At 51.8% G+C, this 22,249-nt stretch overlaps 1 protein-coding gene across 1 annotated transcript in view; it reads right to left on the bottom strand.

The window, feature by feature from the left end:
- LOC119975033 (receptor-type tyrosine-protein phosphatase U-like) overlaps nt 1-22,249 on the bottom strand; it is a 1,028,343-nt gene that overhangs the window by 85,101 nt on the left and 920,993 nt on the right. The window contains exons 28-30 of the mRNA XM_038814894.1: nt 14,403-14,552; nt 12,672-12,842; nt 6,006-6,146 (exon numbers count right to left, since the gene is read on the bottom strand). Coding sequence (XP_038670822.1) covers nt 6,006-6,146; nt 12,672-12,842; nt 14,403-14,552 — 462 coding nt within the window. The remainder of the gene's footprint in view (nt 1-6,005; nt 6,147-12,671; nt 12,843-14,402; nt 14,553-22,249) is intronic.

The following is a 22,249-nucleotide window of genomic DNA, read 5'->3' as shown; positions in this document are numbered from 1 at the left end:
AAGGTGGACAAGTCCCCAGGTCCGGATGGGATCTATCCCAGGTTGCTGAGGGAAGTGAGGGACGAAATAGCTGGGGCCTTAACAGATATCTTTGCAGCATCTTTGAGCACGGGTGAGGTCCCGGAGGACTGGAGAATTGCTAATGTTGCCTTATTTGTTTAAGAAGGGTAGCAGGGATAATCCAGGGAATTATAGACCTGTAAGCTTGACATCAGTAGTAGGCAAACTGTTGGAGAAGATACTGAGGGATAGGATTTATTCCATTTGGAAGAAAATAGACTTATCAGTGATAGGCAGCATGGTTTTGTGTAGGGAAGGTCATGTCTTACAAATCTAATAGAATTCTTTGAGGAAGCGACAAAGTTAATTGATGAGGGACGGGCTGTAGATGTCATATTCATGAACTTCAGTAAGGCGCTTGATAAAGTTTCCCATGGCAGGTTGATGGAAAAAGTGAAGTCGTTTGGGGTTCAGGGTGTACTACCTAGATGGATATCCCAGTCTCCTGGCTGGGCAACAGGAGACAGAGAGTAGTGGTGGAAGGGAGTGTCTCAAAATGGAGAAAGGTGACTAGTGATGTTCCACAGGGATCCGTGCTCGGACCACTGTTGTTTGTGATATACATAAATGATCTGGACGAAGGTATAGGTGGTCTCATTAGCAAGTTTGCAGATGATACTAAGATTGGTGGAGTTGCAGATAGCGAGGAGGACTGTCAGAGAATACAGCAAAATATAGATAGATTGGAGAGTTAGGCAGAGAAATGGCAGATGGAGTTCACTCCAGGCAAATGCGAGGTGATGCATTTTGGAAGATCTAATTTAAGAGCGGACTATACGGCCAATGGAAGAGTCCTGGGGAAAATTGATGTACAGAGAGATCTGGGAGTTCAGGTCCATTGTACCCTGAACATGACAACGCAGGTCGATAGAGTGGTTAAGAAGGCATACGGCATGCTTGCCTTCATCGGATGGGATATTGAGTACAAGACTCGGCAGATCATGTTACAGTTGTATAGGACTTTGGTTAGGCCACGTTTGGAATACTGCGTGCAGTTCTGGTCGCCACATTACCAGAAGGATGTGGATGCTTTTGAAAAAGTTCAGAGGAGGTTCACCAGGATGTTGCCTGGTATGGAGGGTGCTAGCTATGAAGAAAGGTTGATAGATTAGGATTGTTTTCATTGGAAAGACGGAGGTTGAGAGGGGACCTGATTGAGGTCTACAAAAATAATGAAAGATATGGACAGCTTTTTCCAAGAGTGGAGGTGTCAATTACAAGGGGTCACGATTTCGAGGTGAGAGGGGGAAAGTTTAAGGGAGATGTGTGTGGAAAGTTTTTTACGCAGAGGGTGGTGGGTGCCTGGAACGTTTGCCAGCGGAGGTGGTGGAGGCGGGCACGATAGCATCATTTAAGATTAATCTAGACAGATATATAAACGGGCGGGGAACAGAGGGAAGTAGATCCTTGGAAAATAGGCGACAGGTTTAGATAAAGGATCTGGACCGGCGCAGGCTGGGAGGGCCAAAGGGCCTCTTCCTGTACTGTAATTTTCTTTGTTTTTTGTTCTTTGTTCTTTGGTACGGTTTGCGGGCCACGTTCCGTAGTTGGATAATGTCACCATCTGCAGCAACAACCAGCAGGACCACGACACCAACTCCGAAAATTCCTCCGTACTGCAAAAATACTTAATCTAACCTACAACAAGGACAAATGTGTGTTCAGCACCGACCGTCTAGCCATCCTCGGCTACGTAGTGCATGATGGCGCTATAGGCCCTGATCCCGAACGCATGAGCCCCCTCATGGAGTGTCCCCTCCCCCACTTCTCTAAGGCCCTGAAATGCTGCCTGGGATTTTTTTCATATTATGCCCAGGGGGTCCCCAGCTATGCGGACAAGTCCCGCCCAGTAATTCAATCCACGGTTTTTCCCCTGTCGGCAGAGGCCCGCCAGGCCTTCAGCCGCATAAAGGCAGATATCGCAAAGGCCACAATGCACGCAATCGATGAATCCCTTCCATTCCAGGTCGAGAGCGACGCATCCGACGTACCTCTGGCGGCCACCCTCAACCAAGCGGGCAGACCCGTGGCCTTCTTCTCACGCACCCTCCACGCTTCAGAAATCCGCCATTCCTCCCCGCAGGCCATAGTAGAAGCTTTGCGGCACTGGAGGCATTACCTGGCCAGCAGGAGATTCACTCTCCTCACTGACCAACGGTCGGTTGCTTTCATGTTTGCTAATGCACTGCGGGGCAAGATAAAGAATGACAAGATCTTAGGGTGGAGGATCGAGCTCTCCACCTACAACTATGAGATCTTGTATAGTCCCAGGAAGCTAAACGACCCTCCTGATGCCCTAGCCCGCGGCACATGTGCCAACGCACAAGTGAACTGACTCCGGGCCCTCCACGAGGACCTCTGCCATCCGGGGTCACTTGATTCTTCCATTTCATCAAGACCCGCAACCTGCCCTACTCCATCGAGGAGGTCAGGACCATCACCAGGAACTGCCAAATCTGCACGGCGTGCAAGCCGCTCTTCCACAGGCCAGAGACAGTGCACCTGATAAAGTCTTCCCGTCCCTTTGAACGCCTCAGTATGGACTTCAAAGGGCCCCTCCCCTCCACCGACCGCAACACGTACTTCTTGAACGTGATTGACAAGTACTCCCGGTTCCCATTCGCCAGCCCCTGCCCCGACATGACCGCAGCCATCGTCATAAAAGCCCTCCACAGTATCTTTACACTGTTCGGTTTCCCCACCTACATACACAGCGATAGGGGGTCCTGCTTTATGAGCGACGAACTGCGTCAATTCCTGCTCAGCAAGAGCATTGCCTCGAGCAGGACGACCAGTTACAACCCCCGGGAATCGGCCAGGTAAAGAGGGAGAACGGAATGGTCTGGCAGACCGTCCTACTGGCCCTACGGTCCAGGAATCTCCCAGTCTCCCGCTGGCAGGAGGTCCTTCCTGATGCTCTCCACTCCATTCGATCACTGCTGTGTACCACGACCAACCAAACACACCTCACAAACGTCTCCTTGTCTTCCCTAGGAAGTCCTCAAGTCGGACCCATTGGTCGAGAGGGTCCACCTCCTTCACGCTAACCCTCAATACGCCGACGTGCGTACCCCGACGGCCGACAGGATACGGTCTCCCTACGGGATCTGGCGCACGCTGGATCCCCACCCACACCCCCACCACCAACCCCACCCTCCCTCCCACTGGCGCACCCGACAGCCGCCCCCTTCCCAGGTGGATCGGCCCTTCCACCGGTCCCATCTCGGGGAGATGAAGCTGCCGAAGAAGCCGAAGCCACGCTTCCGGAGTCACGAATGCCCGAGCCGGCGCCTGCATCACCGCCGTAACTGCGACGATCACAGAGGCTGACCAGGGCCTCCAATCGACTAATTGCTTCATTTTGAATGTAAACAAATACTGTAAATAGTTGCGACATGTAATAAAGCAAAACACTGTACTAATGTATACCGTGTACTACCAAAACCTCAACCTCTACCACTGTATAACGCAAGACCACCACCCCCGCCCGACTCTTTTTTTTAACGGGAAGTGAATGTGGTAGTCGGTATTAGGGGTATTACGGTACCCAGTTTGATGCTGTAAGACCATTGGTGTGGGAGGTACCTGAGACAGCAGAATCATTGGTGAAGCCTGCCTACTGGTTCCACTCAGTAAGGCGGAGTATAAGAGCCTGGGTCTCCCTAGCAGCTGCATTCTGTACCTGCGCTGCTGGGGAAAACATCTCGTCCAATAAAGCCTTCAATTGTCATCCAATCTCTCTTCTGGAGTTATTGATCGAGAATCAATGTGGAAACCGCAGGTTTATACCTGGAGGGATGGAGGCAATATACATGAGTTGGTACAGGCAAGGAATAGAGCAGGTTAGGAATCTCTTCATAGAGGGTAGGTTTGGGGTGCTAGCGGAATTGCAGGAGAAACCTGAATTGCCAAGGGGAGATAATTTATGTATTTTCAGGTCTGGGGCTTTACATGGAAGGAGTTGCCCTCGTTCCCTCAGCTGCCAAAGCACACACTGTTAGATAAGTTAACACTGGATGAGCTGGTGGAGCGTGGACTGGGGTATTTACAGGTGGTTGATGGAGAGGAGAAGGCACCAGGGCAGGGGATGAAGCTGAAATGGGAAGAGGATTTGGCAATTAAGCTTGGGCCTGCAGTGAAATAATGCACTGGATCAATTCAACCTCGCCCTGTATTAGGATGATCCTTATACAGTTAAAGGTGGTGCACAGGGCTTATATGACACGGGCCCATTAGAGTGTGTTTTTCCCAGACGTTGAGGATGTATGCAAAAGATGTGTGAGGGGACCGGTGAACCGCGCTCATATGTTTTGGGGATGCACAAAGTTGGGCGATTTCTGGGCAACCGTTTTCGAGACCCTGTCAGAGATGGCGGGGATGAGGATATCGCCGTGCCCTTTGGTGGCGGTTTTTGGGCTTTCGAATTTGCTGGAACTGCTGGAGGGGAGGGTGGCCAATGTCGTGGCCTTCGCCTCCCTGACTGTCCAACAGCGAATCTTATTGAATTGGAGGTTGATAGTGGCACTGGGGGTCTCAGCCTCTTAGGCGGTCAGAGGAGAGGGTCTTATGCATGGTAGAGGCTTTTTCTGTCCTTGTTTGAGGATCTATTTGTCGTCAGTGGGTGGGTCGGGGGGGAGGGGGATGCGTTGCGTGGGGAGAGGTGTGTTGAGGTAGGTTAGAGAGAAAAAGTTGGGAAATTGACAAACTGTTTGAATCATGCTTATATTGAGTTGTTGGACGTGTATGTTATTGATTATGTTTGGAATAATATATATTTTAAATAAAAATGCAGATTCAGTTGGCAGTTAGGAGGGCAAATGCACTGTTACCATTTATTTTGAGAGGGCTAGAATACAAGAGCAGGGATGGATAAGACTCTGGTCAGACCCCAGTTGGAATATTGTGAGCAGTTTTGGGCACCATATCTAAGGAAGGACATGCTGGCCTTAGAGGGGGCCCAGAGGACGCTCACAAAAATGATCCTGGGAATTAAGGGCTGGTCATATTAAGAGCAGATGAGGACTTTGGGTCAGTACGTGCTGGAGTTTAGAAGGATGAGGAGAGATCTCATTGAAACTTACAGAATACTGAGATGCCGATACAGAGTGGACATGAGAAGATGTTTCAACTAGTATGAGAAACTAGAATCAGAGACTGAAAGGACAATCCTTTAAAACTGAGATGAGGAGGAATTTATTGAGCCAGACAGTGGTGAATCTGTGGAACTCATTTCCGCAGAAGGTTGTGGAGGCCAAGTCACTAAAGTCTCCAAGAGTGAGATATATAGGTTATTGATTAAACGGGATCAGAGGTTATGGGAAAAGGCAGGAGAACGGGGATGGGAAACATATCAGCCATGATCAAATGGCGGAGCAGACACGATGTGCCAAATGGCCGAGCTCTGCTCCTAAATCTTGGGGTCTTATGGATAAGATGGTAATTTCCATGTATTTAAATGTATTTATCATTCTCTTGGTATGTTTCTGCGAATTTGAGAGCTCTGACTTCAGATAGATCACAAGGCAGCCGAAATGGGCACTGGGTTAGTGCACTGAAGATGGCAAAGAAACTCTGAGTTGGCTGTAACATAAATTGGCACCCCAACTGGCTGGTCTGCAAGGCGTACACTGTGCATGCCTACTGACTGCAATATCATATTAAACAGAGTGACTACAATCTCACGCCAAGAGTCATAGAATCATTTACGGCAACGAGGGACACTATTTGGCCTCTTTCAACTGCTTCTTAGAAATTAGGCAACAATTTCACATTTCAACATAAAAGTCAGACCTAAAACAAGATGGGAATGCACAGTGTTTGAAAGAGAATCATCCTGCGTCGAATATCACCCACCAGAACATCATGGGTCTTGCTTGAAACATGAACATGTGTTTCTTTCTGTTGCTCGAATTTGCAGTTTTTCTTTCCTTTGATTGCTAACTTACCCAAGCGGAATTTGACTGGTTAAGTTGGTTTAGCATGATGATTGAAGTACAGTTGTAGTCATACACGAGTCTCCAAAAGTCTGCTGTGGTGTTAGGCAGAGGGTGTTCGGTCACCATAAAAGCTGCTGCTTGCCTGAAGCTCTAAATAGAAATGGAATGCAAAAGATATTCAGAAATGAACCTTTTGTGCAACCCAAAGTCTTCTTTTTAATTCATGGTAATTTCTTTGATTATCCCATAAAGCTTTGATCACACCATGCACCAAATTATCATTTTACAAGTAAGATGTATCTGATCATGAAGTAAAAGTTTTGTTTATCACAAGAATCCGCTAAATGGTCAATCATAGCTTTTTGAAAGGGATAGTCAATCGATCTCACTCCCCTATTCTTTGTTCATAGTCCTGTACATATTTCCTTTACAAGTATTTATCCAATTTCCTTTATTATAATCCTGGACCAGACGCCAACAGTGGTTGGATACTGGACAAAAAGCCCCAACATTTTATTTGATTTTGGAAGACTGTGAGGAAAGGATACCTCACCCCAGGAGTGATTTCACACAAAATAGGATATGGTATATTAAAACAGACTTTATTATTAACATAGATTTCAAATATCTTTAACATCACACAAGAAAATAGCTTACAATTACCCCTTAAACAAATCAATAGAGTGACACAATAACCCTTAACTGCTAGCTTTACTTCCACTCAAACAATAAAACCATCTCAGCTCCCAATCCACTTTTAAATAAGTTTAGCACTCAAGAATTCTTGCTGTGAAGGGATGCCTTTTGAGATATTTTGCAAAGAAAGACCTGAACCCTGTCAGAACAATGCAGAATCTCTGGTCATAATTCTTCAGAAACGTCTCAGCTTGCCTTCCAGCTATAGACTAAAACTGAACCTGAACACCTCACTGCTTCAACCCCTGGCTCCTCCCATTGACTACATAATCTTACTAAACTGACCACAATGTTTTTTCATTAACACCCCCCCTTCCCCTGCTGACGCCTCAATTCTCCTCGAAGAAGTCGATGAATGGCTTCCACCTCTGGGAAAACTCATCAATCGACACTCTTAAAACCAACTTCATTTTCTCCAACTTTAGGAATTCCACCTGGTCACTCATCCACACCCCCAGGTTCGGGGGCTCCCAGTCCCTCCACTCCAGCAAGATCGGTCTCTGGGCTACCAGGGAGGTAAAGGCCAGGACATCGGCTTCCCTCGCTCCCTGGACTCCTGGTTCTTCTGACACTCCAATATCGCCACTTCTGGACTCGGGACCACCTTAACCCTCAACACCATGGACATTACGTCTGTGAAACCCGCTAGAACCCCTTCAGTTTCAGACATGCCCGAAACATGTGAGCATGATTCGCAGGCCTCCCCACGCATTGACTACACCTGTTCACCACCCCCTCAAAAAACCTGCTCGTCCTAGCCACCGCCCTATGAACTACCATAAGTTGGATAAGGCTGAGCTTCGCACACGATGAGGATACATTCATCCTCCTAAGAGCCTCGTCCCACAACCAGGCCTCCACCTCCCCCCACTCCCCCCTCTCCCCCCACAGCTCCTTCTCCCATTTCCTCATAACATCCCCTATTGGGGCTCTCTCCCAGTCCATTAGCTCCTTATAGATCTCGGGCACCTTATCCTCACCCACTCCTTCCCTCGATAGCATCTTATCCTGTAACCCCAAGAGTGGCAAACCAGGAAAGGGTGGTCCCTGCTTCCTCAAAAACTCTCGAACCTGTAAGTATCTGAACCCATTCCCACTGAGCAGCTCATATTCCTCCTCCAAGTCCTCTAAACTCGCAAAACTGCCTCCGACAAACAGGTCCCCGAACCACACAATACCTGCCTGTCGCCAACACGAAACCTCGCGTCCAACGCTTATATCCAGAAAACCGGCAAATCTCCTCCAGAATAGTCATAATTCCCCCAATACCTCCCAGTGGGTTTGAAATATACAGCAGCAGGTCACCTGTATACAACAAAACTCTGTGCTCAAGCCCCGTCCCCCCACAATCCCTTCCAGTCCCTCGATATTCTGAGCACCATTGTCAATGGCTCAATTGCCAAGGCAAAGAGCAATGGGGAGAGTGGGCACCCATGCCTGGTCCCACAGTGTCGCCCGAAGTACCCCAAGCCCACCCAATTCATCTGCATGCTTGCTACTAGTGCCCTATACAACAATCGGACCCAGTCCACAAACCCCTGCCCGAATCCAAACTCACATTTCCCACAGCTACTCCCACTTCACCCGATCAAAAGCCTTTTCTGCGTCCATTGCCACTGCCACCTCTACGTCCTGTCCCTCCAGGGGCATCATTATCACGTTTAGTGGTCTCCTATCATTCACTGATTATCTCCTCCCCTTTACAAACCCCGTCTTATCTTCCCCTATTACCCCCGGCACACAGCCCTCGATTCGCAAGTCCAAGACCTTTGCCAGTATCTCAGTGTCCACATTTAATAGCGATATCAGATGATAGGACCACGCTGCTCCGGATCTTTATCCTTCTTCAACATTAGGGATGTGAACAGCGGCAATAATGTAGGGGATGTTCCCCCTTTTCCCTTGCCTCATTATATGCCCTCACAAGCAGAGGCCCCAGGTCCCACCCAAATTTCTTATAAAATTCTACAGGGAACACATCTGGGCCCGGGGCCTTCCCTGCCTACATCGCCCCATGCCCTCCATCACCTCCACCAGTCCAATGGGTTCCCATGAACCCCTTCAGCTCCTTCGCCACACCAATACTCTCTCCGACTTCTGGCTCAATCGGTCCAAACCTGGTTCAATGACCATGTGAAATCCACCCCTATAATCAACCGGTGCGAGTCCAGGTCCAGGATCTTCCCCAGCACCTGCCTCATAAACTCCACATCTTCCCAGTTTGGAGTATAAACATTAACCAAGAACACCGGCATCTCCTCCAACTTCCCGCTCACCATTGCGAACATCTCTCCCGAATCTGAAACAATATTCTCCACCTCAAACTCCACCCATTTATTTAACAGCACCGCCACCCCTCTCGTCTTCATGTCCAACCCTGAATGAAAGCTTGCCCTACCCAGCCTTTCCTTAGCCTTGTCTGATCCCCGATCTTCAGGTGTGTTTCTTGCAAAAAGACCAAGTCCGCCTTCAAGCTGCTCAAGTGCGCGAACACACGCGACCATTTGACTGGTCCATTTAGCCCTCTTACATTCCCTGCCGATCAACCATATCCTTTGCTGGGCCAGCACCCAGTCAGTGTGATGCGACTCACCAAGCTCACCCTCGGATACACCCATCACCGCACCACTTCTGGCTGCACCACAGCAACCACACCTTTGCCAGCAACAGCCCCCCCCCCCCACCCCCCCCGCCTCCCCACACTGTGCAAAACAACCCCATCCCCCTCTACTACACTAACCACCATCCCCCATCTGTATTCCAGTTAACGAGCCCACCCAGCTAGCCTGGCAAACCCAACCAAGGCACCTGAATCTCCTACACCCCAACTGATTACCCTCTCCCGACCGTGCACATTTCTCCATAAGACCAACAACAATAGAAGAAGAAAAAAAGGTGCACTCATCCTCGACACTCTCCAAATATCCCACTACCAGTCCCAAAAAAAATCTCAAAGGAGAAAAGTTCTCCAATAACCAACAAATGAAAAACAGAAAAAGCAAAGATCTCCTCACACTTCCTCTACGGTTGAATGTCGTCCAACCCCTGCCAGTCCATTGACTCCCAAAAACTCCATTGCCTCCTCTAGTGTCCCGAAAATTTTTTCTCGGCTGTTAAAAGTCTCCCAGAGTCAGGCCGGGTACAATATCCCGACCTTCACCCCCTTTTTAAAGAAGGCAGCCTTCACTCGATTAAACCCGGCTCTCCTTTTCATTAGGTCCGTGCCCAGGTCATGGTACACCCGATCGTTCCCTTCCCAGGAGCACCTCCTCGACTGCTTTGCCCATCTCAATATGTTCTTATCCAGGAATTGGTGGAGACACAACACCATCGCCCTTGGCAGCTCGTTCACCTGTGGCTTCCTCATCAGCACCCGGTCGACCTCCAGGGGAATGTCAAAGGCCACTTCCCCCAGCTTTTCCAGCATCTTAGGTGCACACGAGCCAGCATTCGCTCACTCGATGCCCACGATTCTCAGAGTTTTATCTCCAGGAGCGATTCTCCAGGCCCTTCACCTTCTCCTTTAACCACTCTGGGTTTCCCGCATCATTCTTATTTTGGCCACCAACGAGGTAAGCTGCTCCTCTTACTCCCCCCATCGGCTCCTCTACTTTCCGAACAGCCTGGCCCTGGACTCCAGCCTCTGTTCCACACAGTCATTTCCCACTTTTAATGGTTCCACCATCTTGGCTAGGTCTTCCTGGGCTCCCCACCTCTGCAGGCTGAACTTCTCGTTTAAGAAGTGCACCAGATATTCTGTTGACTACTGGGCAGGCAGGGCTGACCCTTTACCCTCCGCTATCTTGATCTGTGGCGCATAAAGATTCTCTTGCTCCAACTGCTCCCTTCTTCTCGACCCACTTCTGGGGCGGGATTCTCCCATCGGGTGGCTAAGTGCCGGCGCCAGCGTAAAAACGGCAGTGTTTTATTCTGGGACACCATTCTGCGGCTCATAGTGGGGTAGCACGGCGCTGGAGCGGCCCACGCCGCTCCAGCTGCCGATCCCGGCCTGAACCCGGCACCGCGGGGTCCACGCATGCGCCGATTGGTGGGCCCTGATCGGGGGCCAGGCCACTACGGTGCCACCCCCCCCCCCCAAAGGAATCCCTCCCACCTCCCCACAGGCCGCCCCCGGACCCTTTATCGCTGAGGTCCCGCCGGCTCAGAGGATGTTAGAATGGCGCCGGTGGGACTCGGCTTTTTGGTGACGGCCTCTCGGCCCATACGGGCCGGAGAAACGGCGCGCCGGCCTGTGCCAGCCCGGGGCAGAAAGTCACCACATACCCCGACCGGCGCCGTGCGGCCACGCTGACCCTAGTACCGCCGATTCTCCGCTCTGCAGAGAATCGCGTCCCGGCATCGGGGCAGCGTGGCGCGATTTGCGCGGCCCGCTGGCGATTCCGCCCACCGGGGGTGGAAAGTCGCCGCATACCCCGACCGGTGCCACGCCGACTATGCTGACCCCAGTAGCACCGATTCTCTGCTCTGCGCGGAAACGCGTCCCGGTATCGGGGCAGCGTGCTGCAATTCGCGCGGCCTGCCGGCGATTCTCCGACCTGGCGGGGCGTTGGGGAATTCCGCCCCTGGTCCGTGGATCTATCCACCAGCCCCACCAGTGGAGTTTAACTTTCTCCAGTTATCCCCTGCATCTTTTTGCACCTAAACATCAGCCCAACAAGCGGAGAAAAGGTCCGAAAAGGCCGCCTGAAGTGGGAGCACCGGACGTTGCAAGGAACCCTCTTAATATAACCAAAAATTCATGAGCTCAAACTTTTGCAATGCTATAATTGCACCTCTGGCTCTCAAAAGGCATAGCTGTCTTGCAAACCAGGATTTAAAAAAAACACTGCAGCAGTCATAGACTCATTTACCCAGGCTTTTAACACAATTGCACTAAATATATATAACACAATGGGCGCGATTCTCTCAAGGGGAGACAAAGTGCCGACGCCGGAGTGAAAACCGGAGTGTTTCACTCCGGCATCGGAGCCGCTCCTGGCCGCCTATTCTCCCACCCCCAGGGGGGCCAGGAGCGGCGGCGCATCAATCTCATGTGCCGGGCCTTGACGCTTGCGTCAAAGCGGCGCTGCCTGAATGACGCGGCCGGCGGCGCCTAAATAACGTCACCCGCGCATGCGCGGTTGCCGCCTTCCCCTCCGCCGCTCCGCAAGACATGGATTGATCTTGCAGAGCGGCGGAAGGAAAAGAGTGCGTCTTTCAGAGATGCCGGCTCGACGATCGGTGGGCACCGATCGCGGGCCAGACCCCTCCTGAGCACCCCCCGGTACTCGATCCTTATTCCGCCCCCCAGAGGCCCCACACGCAGCGGTCGCACGCTGTTCACGCTGGCAGCGACCAGGTATGGTTGGCGCCGGCGTGAACGGTCGGACTAGGCAGGCCGCTCGGCCCATCCGGGCTGGAGAATCGCCGCTCAACCGGAGCGGCGATTCTCCGAGCTGCCTGTCGCAAAATGCGACACGCCGTTTTTAGGGGGGTGGGGGAAATGCGTGCAGATGCCAGGGCGGCGTGGCATGAATCGCCCGGCACTCCCGCAATTCTCCCACCCGGCGTGGGGGTCGGAGAATCGCGCCCAATATATCTGAAATTCCTACATTCATCACACGTTTTGCAAGTTATCATTGTATTTGATTCCCCCAGCCATTCAGACAATGCACCCAGATCATAACAACTCAAAATAATTCTTCTCATCTCTCTTCTGGTTGTTAACCTGCTTCCTCTGGGTATAGATCCTCTTGATAGTGGAAACAATTTATTTTTCATTACTCTGTGATAATTTTGAACCTCTCTGTTTAACCTTCCCTTCACCTTCTCTGCTGCAAGAACTATCCCAGCTTTTCCACATAACTGGAGGCCCTCATCCCTCATTCAATCACTGTGCATCTTCATATCCTTCATATTCATTAAATCTGCTTCAAAATTTTTAACAACTATTAAATAAAGAATAAAACAGGGACCCACGTTCATCAAAGTCGCTTTGATGTTGTTACTTTCACCATCCACAGTCAGGAGGAATGGAGGGCATTTGTCAGGCAGGAGGACGTCTATATTATGGTTCTTCTCTTGGTTGCAAGGTAAGAGAGCAATGCTGCACTCCTCAACATCCAGCTGGGTAGTCAATGTATCAAGGGTCTGAAATTTTAAAAAAGGTACAAGTTTCAATGAGCTATCTTTGAGTTATCAGCATCTTATTGAGAAGAAAAGCCCAGGCCCATACTCTAAACCTTCTTTCTGTGAGTGCAGTAGAAGTAGAAAGAAAGATATTCGGCAGGATTCTCCGTTTGGGAGACTATGGGCGGGATTCTCCATTGCCCGACGCCGATATCGTAATCGTGATTGGACGGAGAATCCCTGTTTACGACTGAATTTGTCGTAAAACTAGACACTTCCTCCACACATAGCCTCAGAATCGGCGAATCCAGCCCTATGTTCTCCCGCCGGAACAATAGCGAGGTCCAACGGCTGGCCACCACCTTGCAAGTCGGCACTGATCCTTCTTCCACCTCCACATCGCAAATTGGGCCCGAACCCTAGCCCCCCCCCCCCACCATACGGCAGCCTCCCACCATCAGATTGCCTGGGTAACCCCCACCCCAAGTGCAGGGTTGGCCTGCCCCTCGCTCCCCCCAGGGACCTCTGTAATAGGGAGACTCTCCTCATTCTTTGTTGTGCCATGGGGCTTTTTATATCTACTTGCAAGGGCAAATGGATTCCAGTTTAAAGTCGCATCTTAGTACTGCATCGTACAGCAGGTTAGATTTTATGTTAAAGAGTCCGGAATGAGACTTGAACTCACTGCCCTCTATTTTAGTTGATGAAGTACACAGATCAACAGGCAATGCCTTAGTCGATAGACATCTGGGCCAGGATTCTCCCCTACCCAGCGGGGACCACTGTGAACCACTCCGGCGTCAGGCTGCCCCAAAGGTGCAGATGTCTCCGCACCTTTAGGGGCCAAGCCCTAACATTGAGGGGCTAGGCCCGCAGCGGAGTGGTTGGCGCTCCGCCGGCTGGCAGGAATGGCCTTTGGCGCCATGCCAGCCGGGGCCGAAGGGACGTTGCCGGCCGGCGGAAGTCCGCGCATGCACCGGAATGTCAGCCGCTGCTGACATCATCCCCGCGCATGCGCAGGAGAGGGGATCATTTCTGCCTCCGCCATCGTGAAGACTATGGCGAAGGCGGAAGGAAAAGAGTGCCCCATGGCACAGGCCCGCCCGCCGATCGGTGGGCCCCGATCGCGGGCCAGGCCACCATGGGGGCACCCTCCGGGGCCAGATCGGCCCGTGCCCCCACAGGACCCCGGAGCCCGCACGCGCTGCCTGATCGCGCCGGGAAGGTAGGTGGTTTGATCCACGCCGGCGGGAGAGGCTTGACAGCGGCAGGACTTCGGCCCATTACGGGCCAGAGAATCGCCGGGGGGGCCTGTCGACCGGCGCGGCGCGATTCCCGCCCCTGGCGAATCTCTGGTGGCGGAGAATTCGGGACACGGCGGGGCGGGATTGATGCTGGCCCCCGGCGATTCTCTGTCCCGGCGGGGGGTCGGAGAATCCCGCCCCTGATTGTGAATTAAGTTGAACATCGAGCACTCTAGCAGGGCACCTTTCCACGGTGAGTGCATTGAAAATATACCATTGAGCAGGAACTGTGTTGCTTCCCATGTAATGATGTAGCACTGAATGTGGTATCACTGACCTCGAATTCTTTGTTTATCTGTGAGAAGTTACTCTGAGGGTCTATTCTGATCATTTTTTCGTAAGTAGATTTGAATTCAGAGACTGGGATGGAGGTGTCATCATGCAGGCAGTCTTCCAAGATAGCATCATGGATGAAAACATACTGCTCCTTTAAATCAGAGATCACTGTGTTATTATCCAACAGATTTCCTTTCGAATACAGTACATCTATAAACTATATTCATTTTTCTATTTTTGTAAGGGATGCTGTGACGAATTCAGGGTTTTAGATAGAGCGGTATGGTAATACGGTGGTTAGCATTGTTGCTTCACAGCGGCAGAGTCCCAGGTTCGATTCCTGGCTTGGGTCACTGTCTGTGTGGAGTTTGCACTTTCTCCCCGTGTCTGTGTGGGTTTCCTCTGTGGGCTCTGGTTTCCTCCCACACGCCCTGAAAGACGTGCTTGTTAGGTGAATTGGACATTCTGAATTCTCCCACAGTGTACCCGAACAGGCGCAAGAATGTAGCGACGAGAAGGTTTTCACAGTAACTTCATTGCAGTGTTAATATAAGCCTACTTGTGACAATAATAAACATTATTATTATGATTATTATAGCTAGATTTCTGGAGGCCATTCCATTAAGAAATATTACATCTAACAGGGACACCTAAGAGGGTTGTAGAGGAGTTAACCAATGTTTTACTAGATTTGGACGACCAAACGAAATTGAATCAGATCAGAGATTAAATTTTATGTCGAAGTTATTCAGGGAAGTTATGGATAGTTTAGGAATAAGGCAATTTAACTCAACAGCGAGTCATTCAGAATCACAGGGGGAATTACAAAGATGCAATCAAACTCCAAAGACCATGCTGAGGGTATAATCAAGATTATCCAGAGGATTGGAATAAAGGAGTGCTTTCACAGGTCTGACTAATGGCCTTTTAAATCGCCTTGCAGAGAGAGAGCAGAGCGAGAGTGCCTTCCAGCTTCTTCTCGGCTGAATCTCTTCTCACAGAATTCAGGACAAAATGGAGCTCTTCACATGATGCACCTTTCTTCCTGAAGATTTGGAATGGCACCACCAATCGTAAGCAACAGCGGGGTTTGGCTCAGAATTTCAGATTCACAGATTGCCTGCTTGCCAGGTCAATCAAACTGACATCACGTGCACTGCCACAGGATCTAAAAGGGAAGTCCTGGGCTGGTCCATTATACCTGGAGTGTTTCGGTTTGCAGCACCCGCTAGCAGTGTGCGCGCTCATCTCTGCACTTCATGACAGCACCCATACTGCCTGCCATGGCCACAAAGGCCACCAGCTGCCCATCCCCTGTGCTACCCGCGTCTGACTGCCTAACACTGTGCACTCTCTGTCTCCCCCACCCCCCAAGGAGAAGACAGCACAGAACCGCAGAGCGAGAGAAGATGGAGGGGAACCGCTGGATCCGTGGCCCCTCACCTTTGTGGAGCAGATTGGTGGGCACAGAAAGAGAGGACAGTTGCCAAGACGGAGGTCGGCATTGGGCAACTAAGTGAGACCTCACTGAGTTGTGGTATTCCTATGGAGTGCGTGGCATGACCTCCACCCACCTCCACCACCACCACTACCACACTACTCCCACACCAACCCCACACCACAGCCACACCTCCTCCACACACCCATCACCTCAACGATCCAATCATATGTCATATTTTGTGTCTTGCAGGATCACCTGGCAACAAGGCGGGCCTCCTGGTGTTTCTGCCCCCAGCGCTAACCCCAACAAATTCCAGCGATGTGGAGGCAACAGACAGTGACACAAGCCCCCAAACGCCAGCCCGAGACACCCACAGCAGCCGTCTAGGGATGACACCGACTTTGCGTCACAGCTGTCTCCAACACGCTCCACCATCCCAGAGACATTCACCTCGGTTGGGCACTGGTGCATAGCCCACATGTGCTGCGGTACATCAGGTAGAGGTGGGAACCCCCAATGGGGTGGACGGTTAGAGGGTAGCCCGACCCCCAGGGACTAGCTCCATCTAGATGGGTATGGGGCTCCTGAAAAGGGCGATTCCATCAATAATGGAGATGCAGAAATAGAGCCAGAGACTACATGAGGGGCTGTCAGCAACCATCCAGCACCTGCAGGTGCAGTTGGAGGAGTGCAACCAAAGCAACACAGCATGGGTAGCATCTGCGGTGGAAGCCACTAAGGTGAAGGCATCAGGATGTTCAAGGCCTGGGCACAATGTGCAGGCAACTTAACTGTCACAGGCAGCTATGTACCAGGGCCATCTGTCCATTGCAGCGACGCTCCACAGCTTGGCCCAGTCACAACGGGTTCTGGCTGAGGGCGTCATGAGCATTGTCCGGATGCTGGCTGAACTGCCCCAGTCCTAGAGGGAGGTAGCATAGTGTCATGGGAGTGTACCTTGAAGAAATGTTTTGTCTTATCACATGGCTTCAGTGATGTCATTGTGTGGGTGGAGCTGGGCTGTGGATCTGAGTTTTACTTTCATTTTTGAGCTGGCAGCTGTTTTGTGGCTCTGAGTTTTTTTGCTGCCACTTTCACATTTGGATGCTGGATTCAGACAGAGAAGTCTTGTCTTGTCTCTCACTCTCTGCATTTTAAAAACTGTTTCCAGACTGCTGGACAGTTAAGGGGTGTTCATTAAGGGTTCTAAGTAGGTTACTGTAGCTGTGTGGGGTATTTGTGCTTGTAGTTGATAAAAATGCTTACTGTGTGTGTTTATAAAAATGTTAACTAAATTCGTAGAATAAACGTTGCTTTTGATTACAAGTGCTTAAGGCCGCTGTTGAATAACACCTGAAAGGCAGGCCCTGATACTCCTCATACCAAAATCTATAAACAGTGAACAGCGGGATTCACAGCATGTTGCCTCCATCCCTGATGTACCACTTGGGGATCCACCTTGACGTAGACACCAGTTAAGTTGGCATGGGTACAGCACATAGGATAGCCATAGAGACTAGGGTGCAAACTTTTTAATGATGTTCACAGAAGGGTGTGAGGGATAGACTGGGCTGGCTGCAGAGTGGGCACTGGGGAGTGGGGCATGGGGAAAGAGAAGATGGGCGGGTGGTGAAGGTAGTCACGGGCTGGGACCCCCAGGTTGGACGCCGCACATTGCCCTGGTATCCACCCCTCCCGCTCGACCTCAATGCCCCCCCCAACACAGCCCGTACCCCACCCTACCCCCCGCCACCCCAAGGGTTTGGTGGGACTGTGTGATGGAATGGCCAGTTCGCATGCAGGGATCACCCAGACAGATGGTGGAAAGTGCTACTCTGGGTCGGAGTCCGACGTCAAACAATGTGGAGCACCAGAGCTCATCACAGAGCGGGGGGGGGGGGGGTTTCGCCGATGTGGGGCGATGGGATGTAGGGATGTTTGCACCATCGGCCAGGCCTCCTAGTTGATGAACCTGGAGCGTCCCGTGTGCAATGGCCCTGGACCATCCTCTGCATCCTCCTTGTTGGACGAGGCCTGGTGTTCATCCTCTTCCTTCAGCACGACACCCCTCTGCTGTGTGATGTTGAGGGGCTGTTTAGCACAGGGCTACATCGCTGGCTTTGCAAGCAGACCAAGCAGGCCAGCAGCACGGTTCGATTCCCGTAACAGCCTCCCCGAACAGGTGCCGGAATATGGCGATTAGGGGTTTTCACAGTAACTTCATTTGAAGCCTACTCGTGACAATAAGCGATTTTAATTTTTCATTTTCATGTTGTGGAGGATGCAGCAGACCACCACAATGTGGGAGACTCCCCCAGCGTTATAATGGAGGGCCCTTCCAATGCAGTCCAGGCACCTGAATCGCAACTTCAGGATGCCAATACACTGCTCAGTTACGACCTTGGTCGCTGCATGGGTGTTGCTATTGCGGGTTGCCGCATCGGACTGTAACCTCCAGATGGGCATTGTCATGTTCAGCATGTTGAGATAACACAGGCTGAAACTGAATGCAGCTATAACTCAAGTAGACTCCAGACCTTGACGTTAGTACAACTTGATTTATTGAACCTGTCACACAGTTGGCACAGTTCTCTGTGAGTTTGACACTCTGATAACCTAGATGTGATTTCTCTATCTAGACTGAACCAGAGGAGCTCTTCTCCATGTGCTGTATGTGTTACGTGATATGTACACTGGACTCACTCTGTAGATGTCCCTGGTGGAAAGAGGCGGAGTGTGAGTGCCTTGTGCCTTTTATAGTGGGAAACCATCCCCAAGTGTTCTGTCTGCTGATTGGTTATGTCCTGTTCTCTGTGTTCATTAGCTGCCTGTCTGTATCTCATTAAGTGCCTGTCTGCATATTATGACATCTCCCCCTTTGAAAAGTTTTTCTGCAGCCTATGTGTAGGTATTTACATTTACAAAACTAACATATTTACATGAGATGACAGTTAAAAAAAGTATGTACATGTGAGAACAGGTGTCTAATGTGCAAAAACAGAACATAGCAAACAAAACAATTGTTCATAAGCCCAGTCTCTGGGGCTTGTGGTTGGTCTGGGTCGACCGCCAGAGAGGTGGTGGCGGGGACGCTGGTGCCTTGATGGGCGGGATTGCAGCCGGACTGGTGGCCTCGTGATTCGAGGTGTCAGGAGGTGGAACAATGACAGATTGAAACAACGAAGAATGTGGTTACGGGCGGGCAACTGCGCGCAGGGCCCGTCTGTTGCGTCGCACAACAGAGCCATCAGCCATACACACAACATACAACCGGGGAGCAGCCTGTCGGACAACAACCGCTGGAGCTGACCAGCCTCCATCAGGCCGCTGGATCCGGACCGTATCTGCCGGGGATAGCACAGGAAAGCCAGTGGCATGAGCATCACAGCCCTGCTTTTTCTGGTCCCTGAGCTTCTGCACTTTCTCCAGCACCGGGAGGTGATCCAGATCAGGCAAGTGTATGGCTGGAAGCGTCATCCGCAGGTCCCTGTTCATCAGGAATTGAGCCGGTGACATGCCGGTAGACAGAGGGGTTTCCCTGTATGCGAGCAGCGCAAGGTTGACGTCAGAAGCAAAATCCGCAGCCTTGCAGATGATGAGCTGCTTCACTATGTGCAACCCTTTCTCAACCTTCCCGTTGGACTGTGGGTAATGTGGGCTTGAAGTGAGGTGATGAAACTGATAGAGCTGGGCAAATCTTGACCACTCTTGGCTGCTGAAGCAAGGACCATTATCACTCATGACAGTGAGGAAAATACCATGCTTGGAGAACGTCCCCTTACAGGCCTTGATGACGCTCCTGGACGGGAGGTCCGAGAGCTTCACAACTTCTGGGTAGTTGGAGAAGTAATCGATGATGAGCACATAGTCACGACCATTGGCGTGAAAGAGGTCGATGCCCACCTTAGACCTTGGGGAGGTCACAATCTCGTGCTGCTGAAGCATCTCCTTACCCTGTGCTGGCTGGAAGCATTGACAGGTCGGACAGTTGAGGACCATGTTTGAGATGCTCTGACTGATCCCAGGCCAGTAGACAGCCTGCCTGGCTCTGCGCCTGCACTTCGCGACACCCAGATGCCCCTCGTGCATTTTCCTGAGCACCAAGCTCTCGAGACTGCGTGGAATGACGATGTGATCCAGCTTGAGAAGGATGCCATCAACCACCGTCAGGTCGTCCTTCACATTAAAGAATTGAGGGCACTGCCCTTTTTGCCAGCCATGGGTGAGGTGGCGCATGACACGCTGCAGAAGCGGGTCTATGGCTGTCTCGTCACAAATGCGGATCACCTTATCATCCGACGCACATGGAGGTTGCTGGCCCACAGGTGCACCTGTGATTCAATCTGCTGGACAAATGCCAGGGGGTCGGCAGGCAAGGTAACGGAGCGGGACAAGGCATCCGCAATAATGAGCTCCTTGCCCGGTGTGTACACGAGCTCGAAGTCATACCGTCTGAGCCGGAGGAGAATGCGCTGCAGCCGGGGTGTCATGTCATTCAGGTCCTTGTGAATGATGTGGTCTGTTTCGACGGTCAACATTGGCAGGCCGTACACATAATCATGGAATTTGAGGATTCCAATAAGCAGGCCCAGGCATTCCTTTTTGATCAGGGTGTACCGCTGCTCGGTGGGTGTCATTGCCCGTGATGCGGAGGCAACCTGAGCCCAGGAGGAGGTGTCATCGTGCTGGAGCAACACCACGCCGATGGTGGATAAGCCAGTGGAAAATCAGACAACTGAAGGGTTGAAGGACGAATATCCTGGGATTTCTCCGGATTGTGTAGTAACCCGGTCGCAAATTCACAGGTTAAGACAAGAGGAGAAATCAAAGAGTGAAGATGTTGAAGTGCAATTATCAGAAACAATTTTTGATCAGATGGTTCAAAAAGAACAAGAACAGGTGGAGGATGAGGCGGATATTTTTAGTTCAGGAAAATTGGCAGAGTTACAACAGAAAGATGTAGAAATAAAACGGATATATCAGAAAGCATGGGCGAAATTCTCCGACCCTGCTCGGCCGGCGGCGGCATTATTCCCGCTCCCACCAGGTTTTGAATTTTCCGAACGGCCAAAAACCGGCGTTGTGCAAATCCCGCCGGCAGCCTCGGAGAACAGCTGGCGCCGGCGGGATGTCATTTAATTTTTACTGTCAAGAAATCTCCGGCCCGGATGGGCCGAAGTCCCGCCGACGTGGCCACGGGTCACGTTGGCGAAAATCACAGTAGGTTTATAACTGCGTCAACCATTGATTTTTTTTTTTTTAAATTTAGAGTACCCAATTATTTTTTCCAATTAAGGGGCAATTTAGTGTGGCCAATCCACCTATCCTGCACATCTTTTGGGTTGTGGGGGTGAAACCCACGCAGACACGGGGAGAATGTGCAAACTCCTCACGGACAGTGACCCAGAGCCGGGATTCGAACCCGGGTCCTCAGCGCCGTAGGCAGCAATGCTAACCACTGTGCCACCATGCTGCCCTAGCGTCAACCATTGATGATGGTTGACGCCATTCAGTAACCTACATCGAGTGCGGCGCGGGGGGGGGGGGGGAGGAGAGTACCGGCGTTTGGGGGGGGGGGGAGAGGAGGAGGAGAGTACCGGCATTTGTGTGGTGGTGGTGGTGGTGGGGAGAGTACCGGCGTTTGTGTGGTGTGTGGTGGGGGGAGGGGAGAGTACCGGCGTTTGTGTGGGGGGGGGTGGTGGTGGGGGTGGGGGTGGGAAGAGTACCGGCGTTTGTGTGGTGGGGGGTGGGAGAGTACCGGCGTTTGTGTGGTGTGGGGGTGGGGGTGGGGGGAGAGTACCGGCGTTTGTGTGGGGGGTGGGGGGGGGAGGAGAGTACCGGCGTTTGTGTGGTGGAGGGGTGGGGGGAGAGTACCGGCGTTTGTGTGGTGGGGGGTGGGAGAGTACCGGCGTTTGTGTGGTGGGGGTGGTGGTGGGGGTGGGGGGAGAGTACCGGCGTTTGTGTGGGGGGTGGGGGGGGGAGGAGAGTACCGGCGTTTGTGTGGGGGGTGGGGGGGGGAGGAGAGTACCGGCGTTTGTGTGGTGGAGGGGTGGGGGGAGAGTACCGGCGTTTGTGTGGTGGGGGGTGGGAGAGTACCGGCGTTTGTGTGGTGGGGGTGGTGGTGGGGGTGGGGGGAGAGTACCGGCGTTTGTGTGGTGGGGGGGGGGGGGAGAGTACCGGCGTTTGTGTGGTGGGGGTGGTGGTGGGGGTGGGGGTGGGGGGAGAGTACCGGCGTTTGTGTGGTGGGGGGGAGGGGAGAGTACCGGCGTTTGTGTGTGGTGGGGGGGGGGGGGGGGGGAGGAGAGTACCGGCGTTTGTGTGGTGGAGGGGTGGGGGGAGAGTACCGGCGTTTGTGTGGTGGGGGGGAGGAGAGTGGCCGGCGTTTGGTGTGGTGGGGGGGGGGAGAG

Source organism: Scyliorhinus canicula, chromosome 1 (assembly GCF_902713615.1).
Source record: "Scyliorhinus canicula chromosome 1, sScyCan1.1, whole genome shotgun sequence".
NCBI classification, from domain to species: Eukaryota; Metazoa; Chordata; class Chondrichthyes; order Carcharhiniformes; family Scyliorhinidae; genus Scyliorhinus; species Scyliorhinus canicula.
This window is presented reverse-complemented; position numbering and strand designations above follow the sequence as displayed.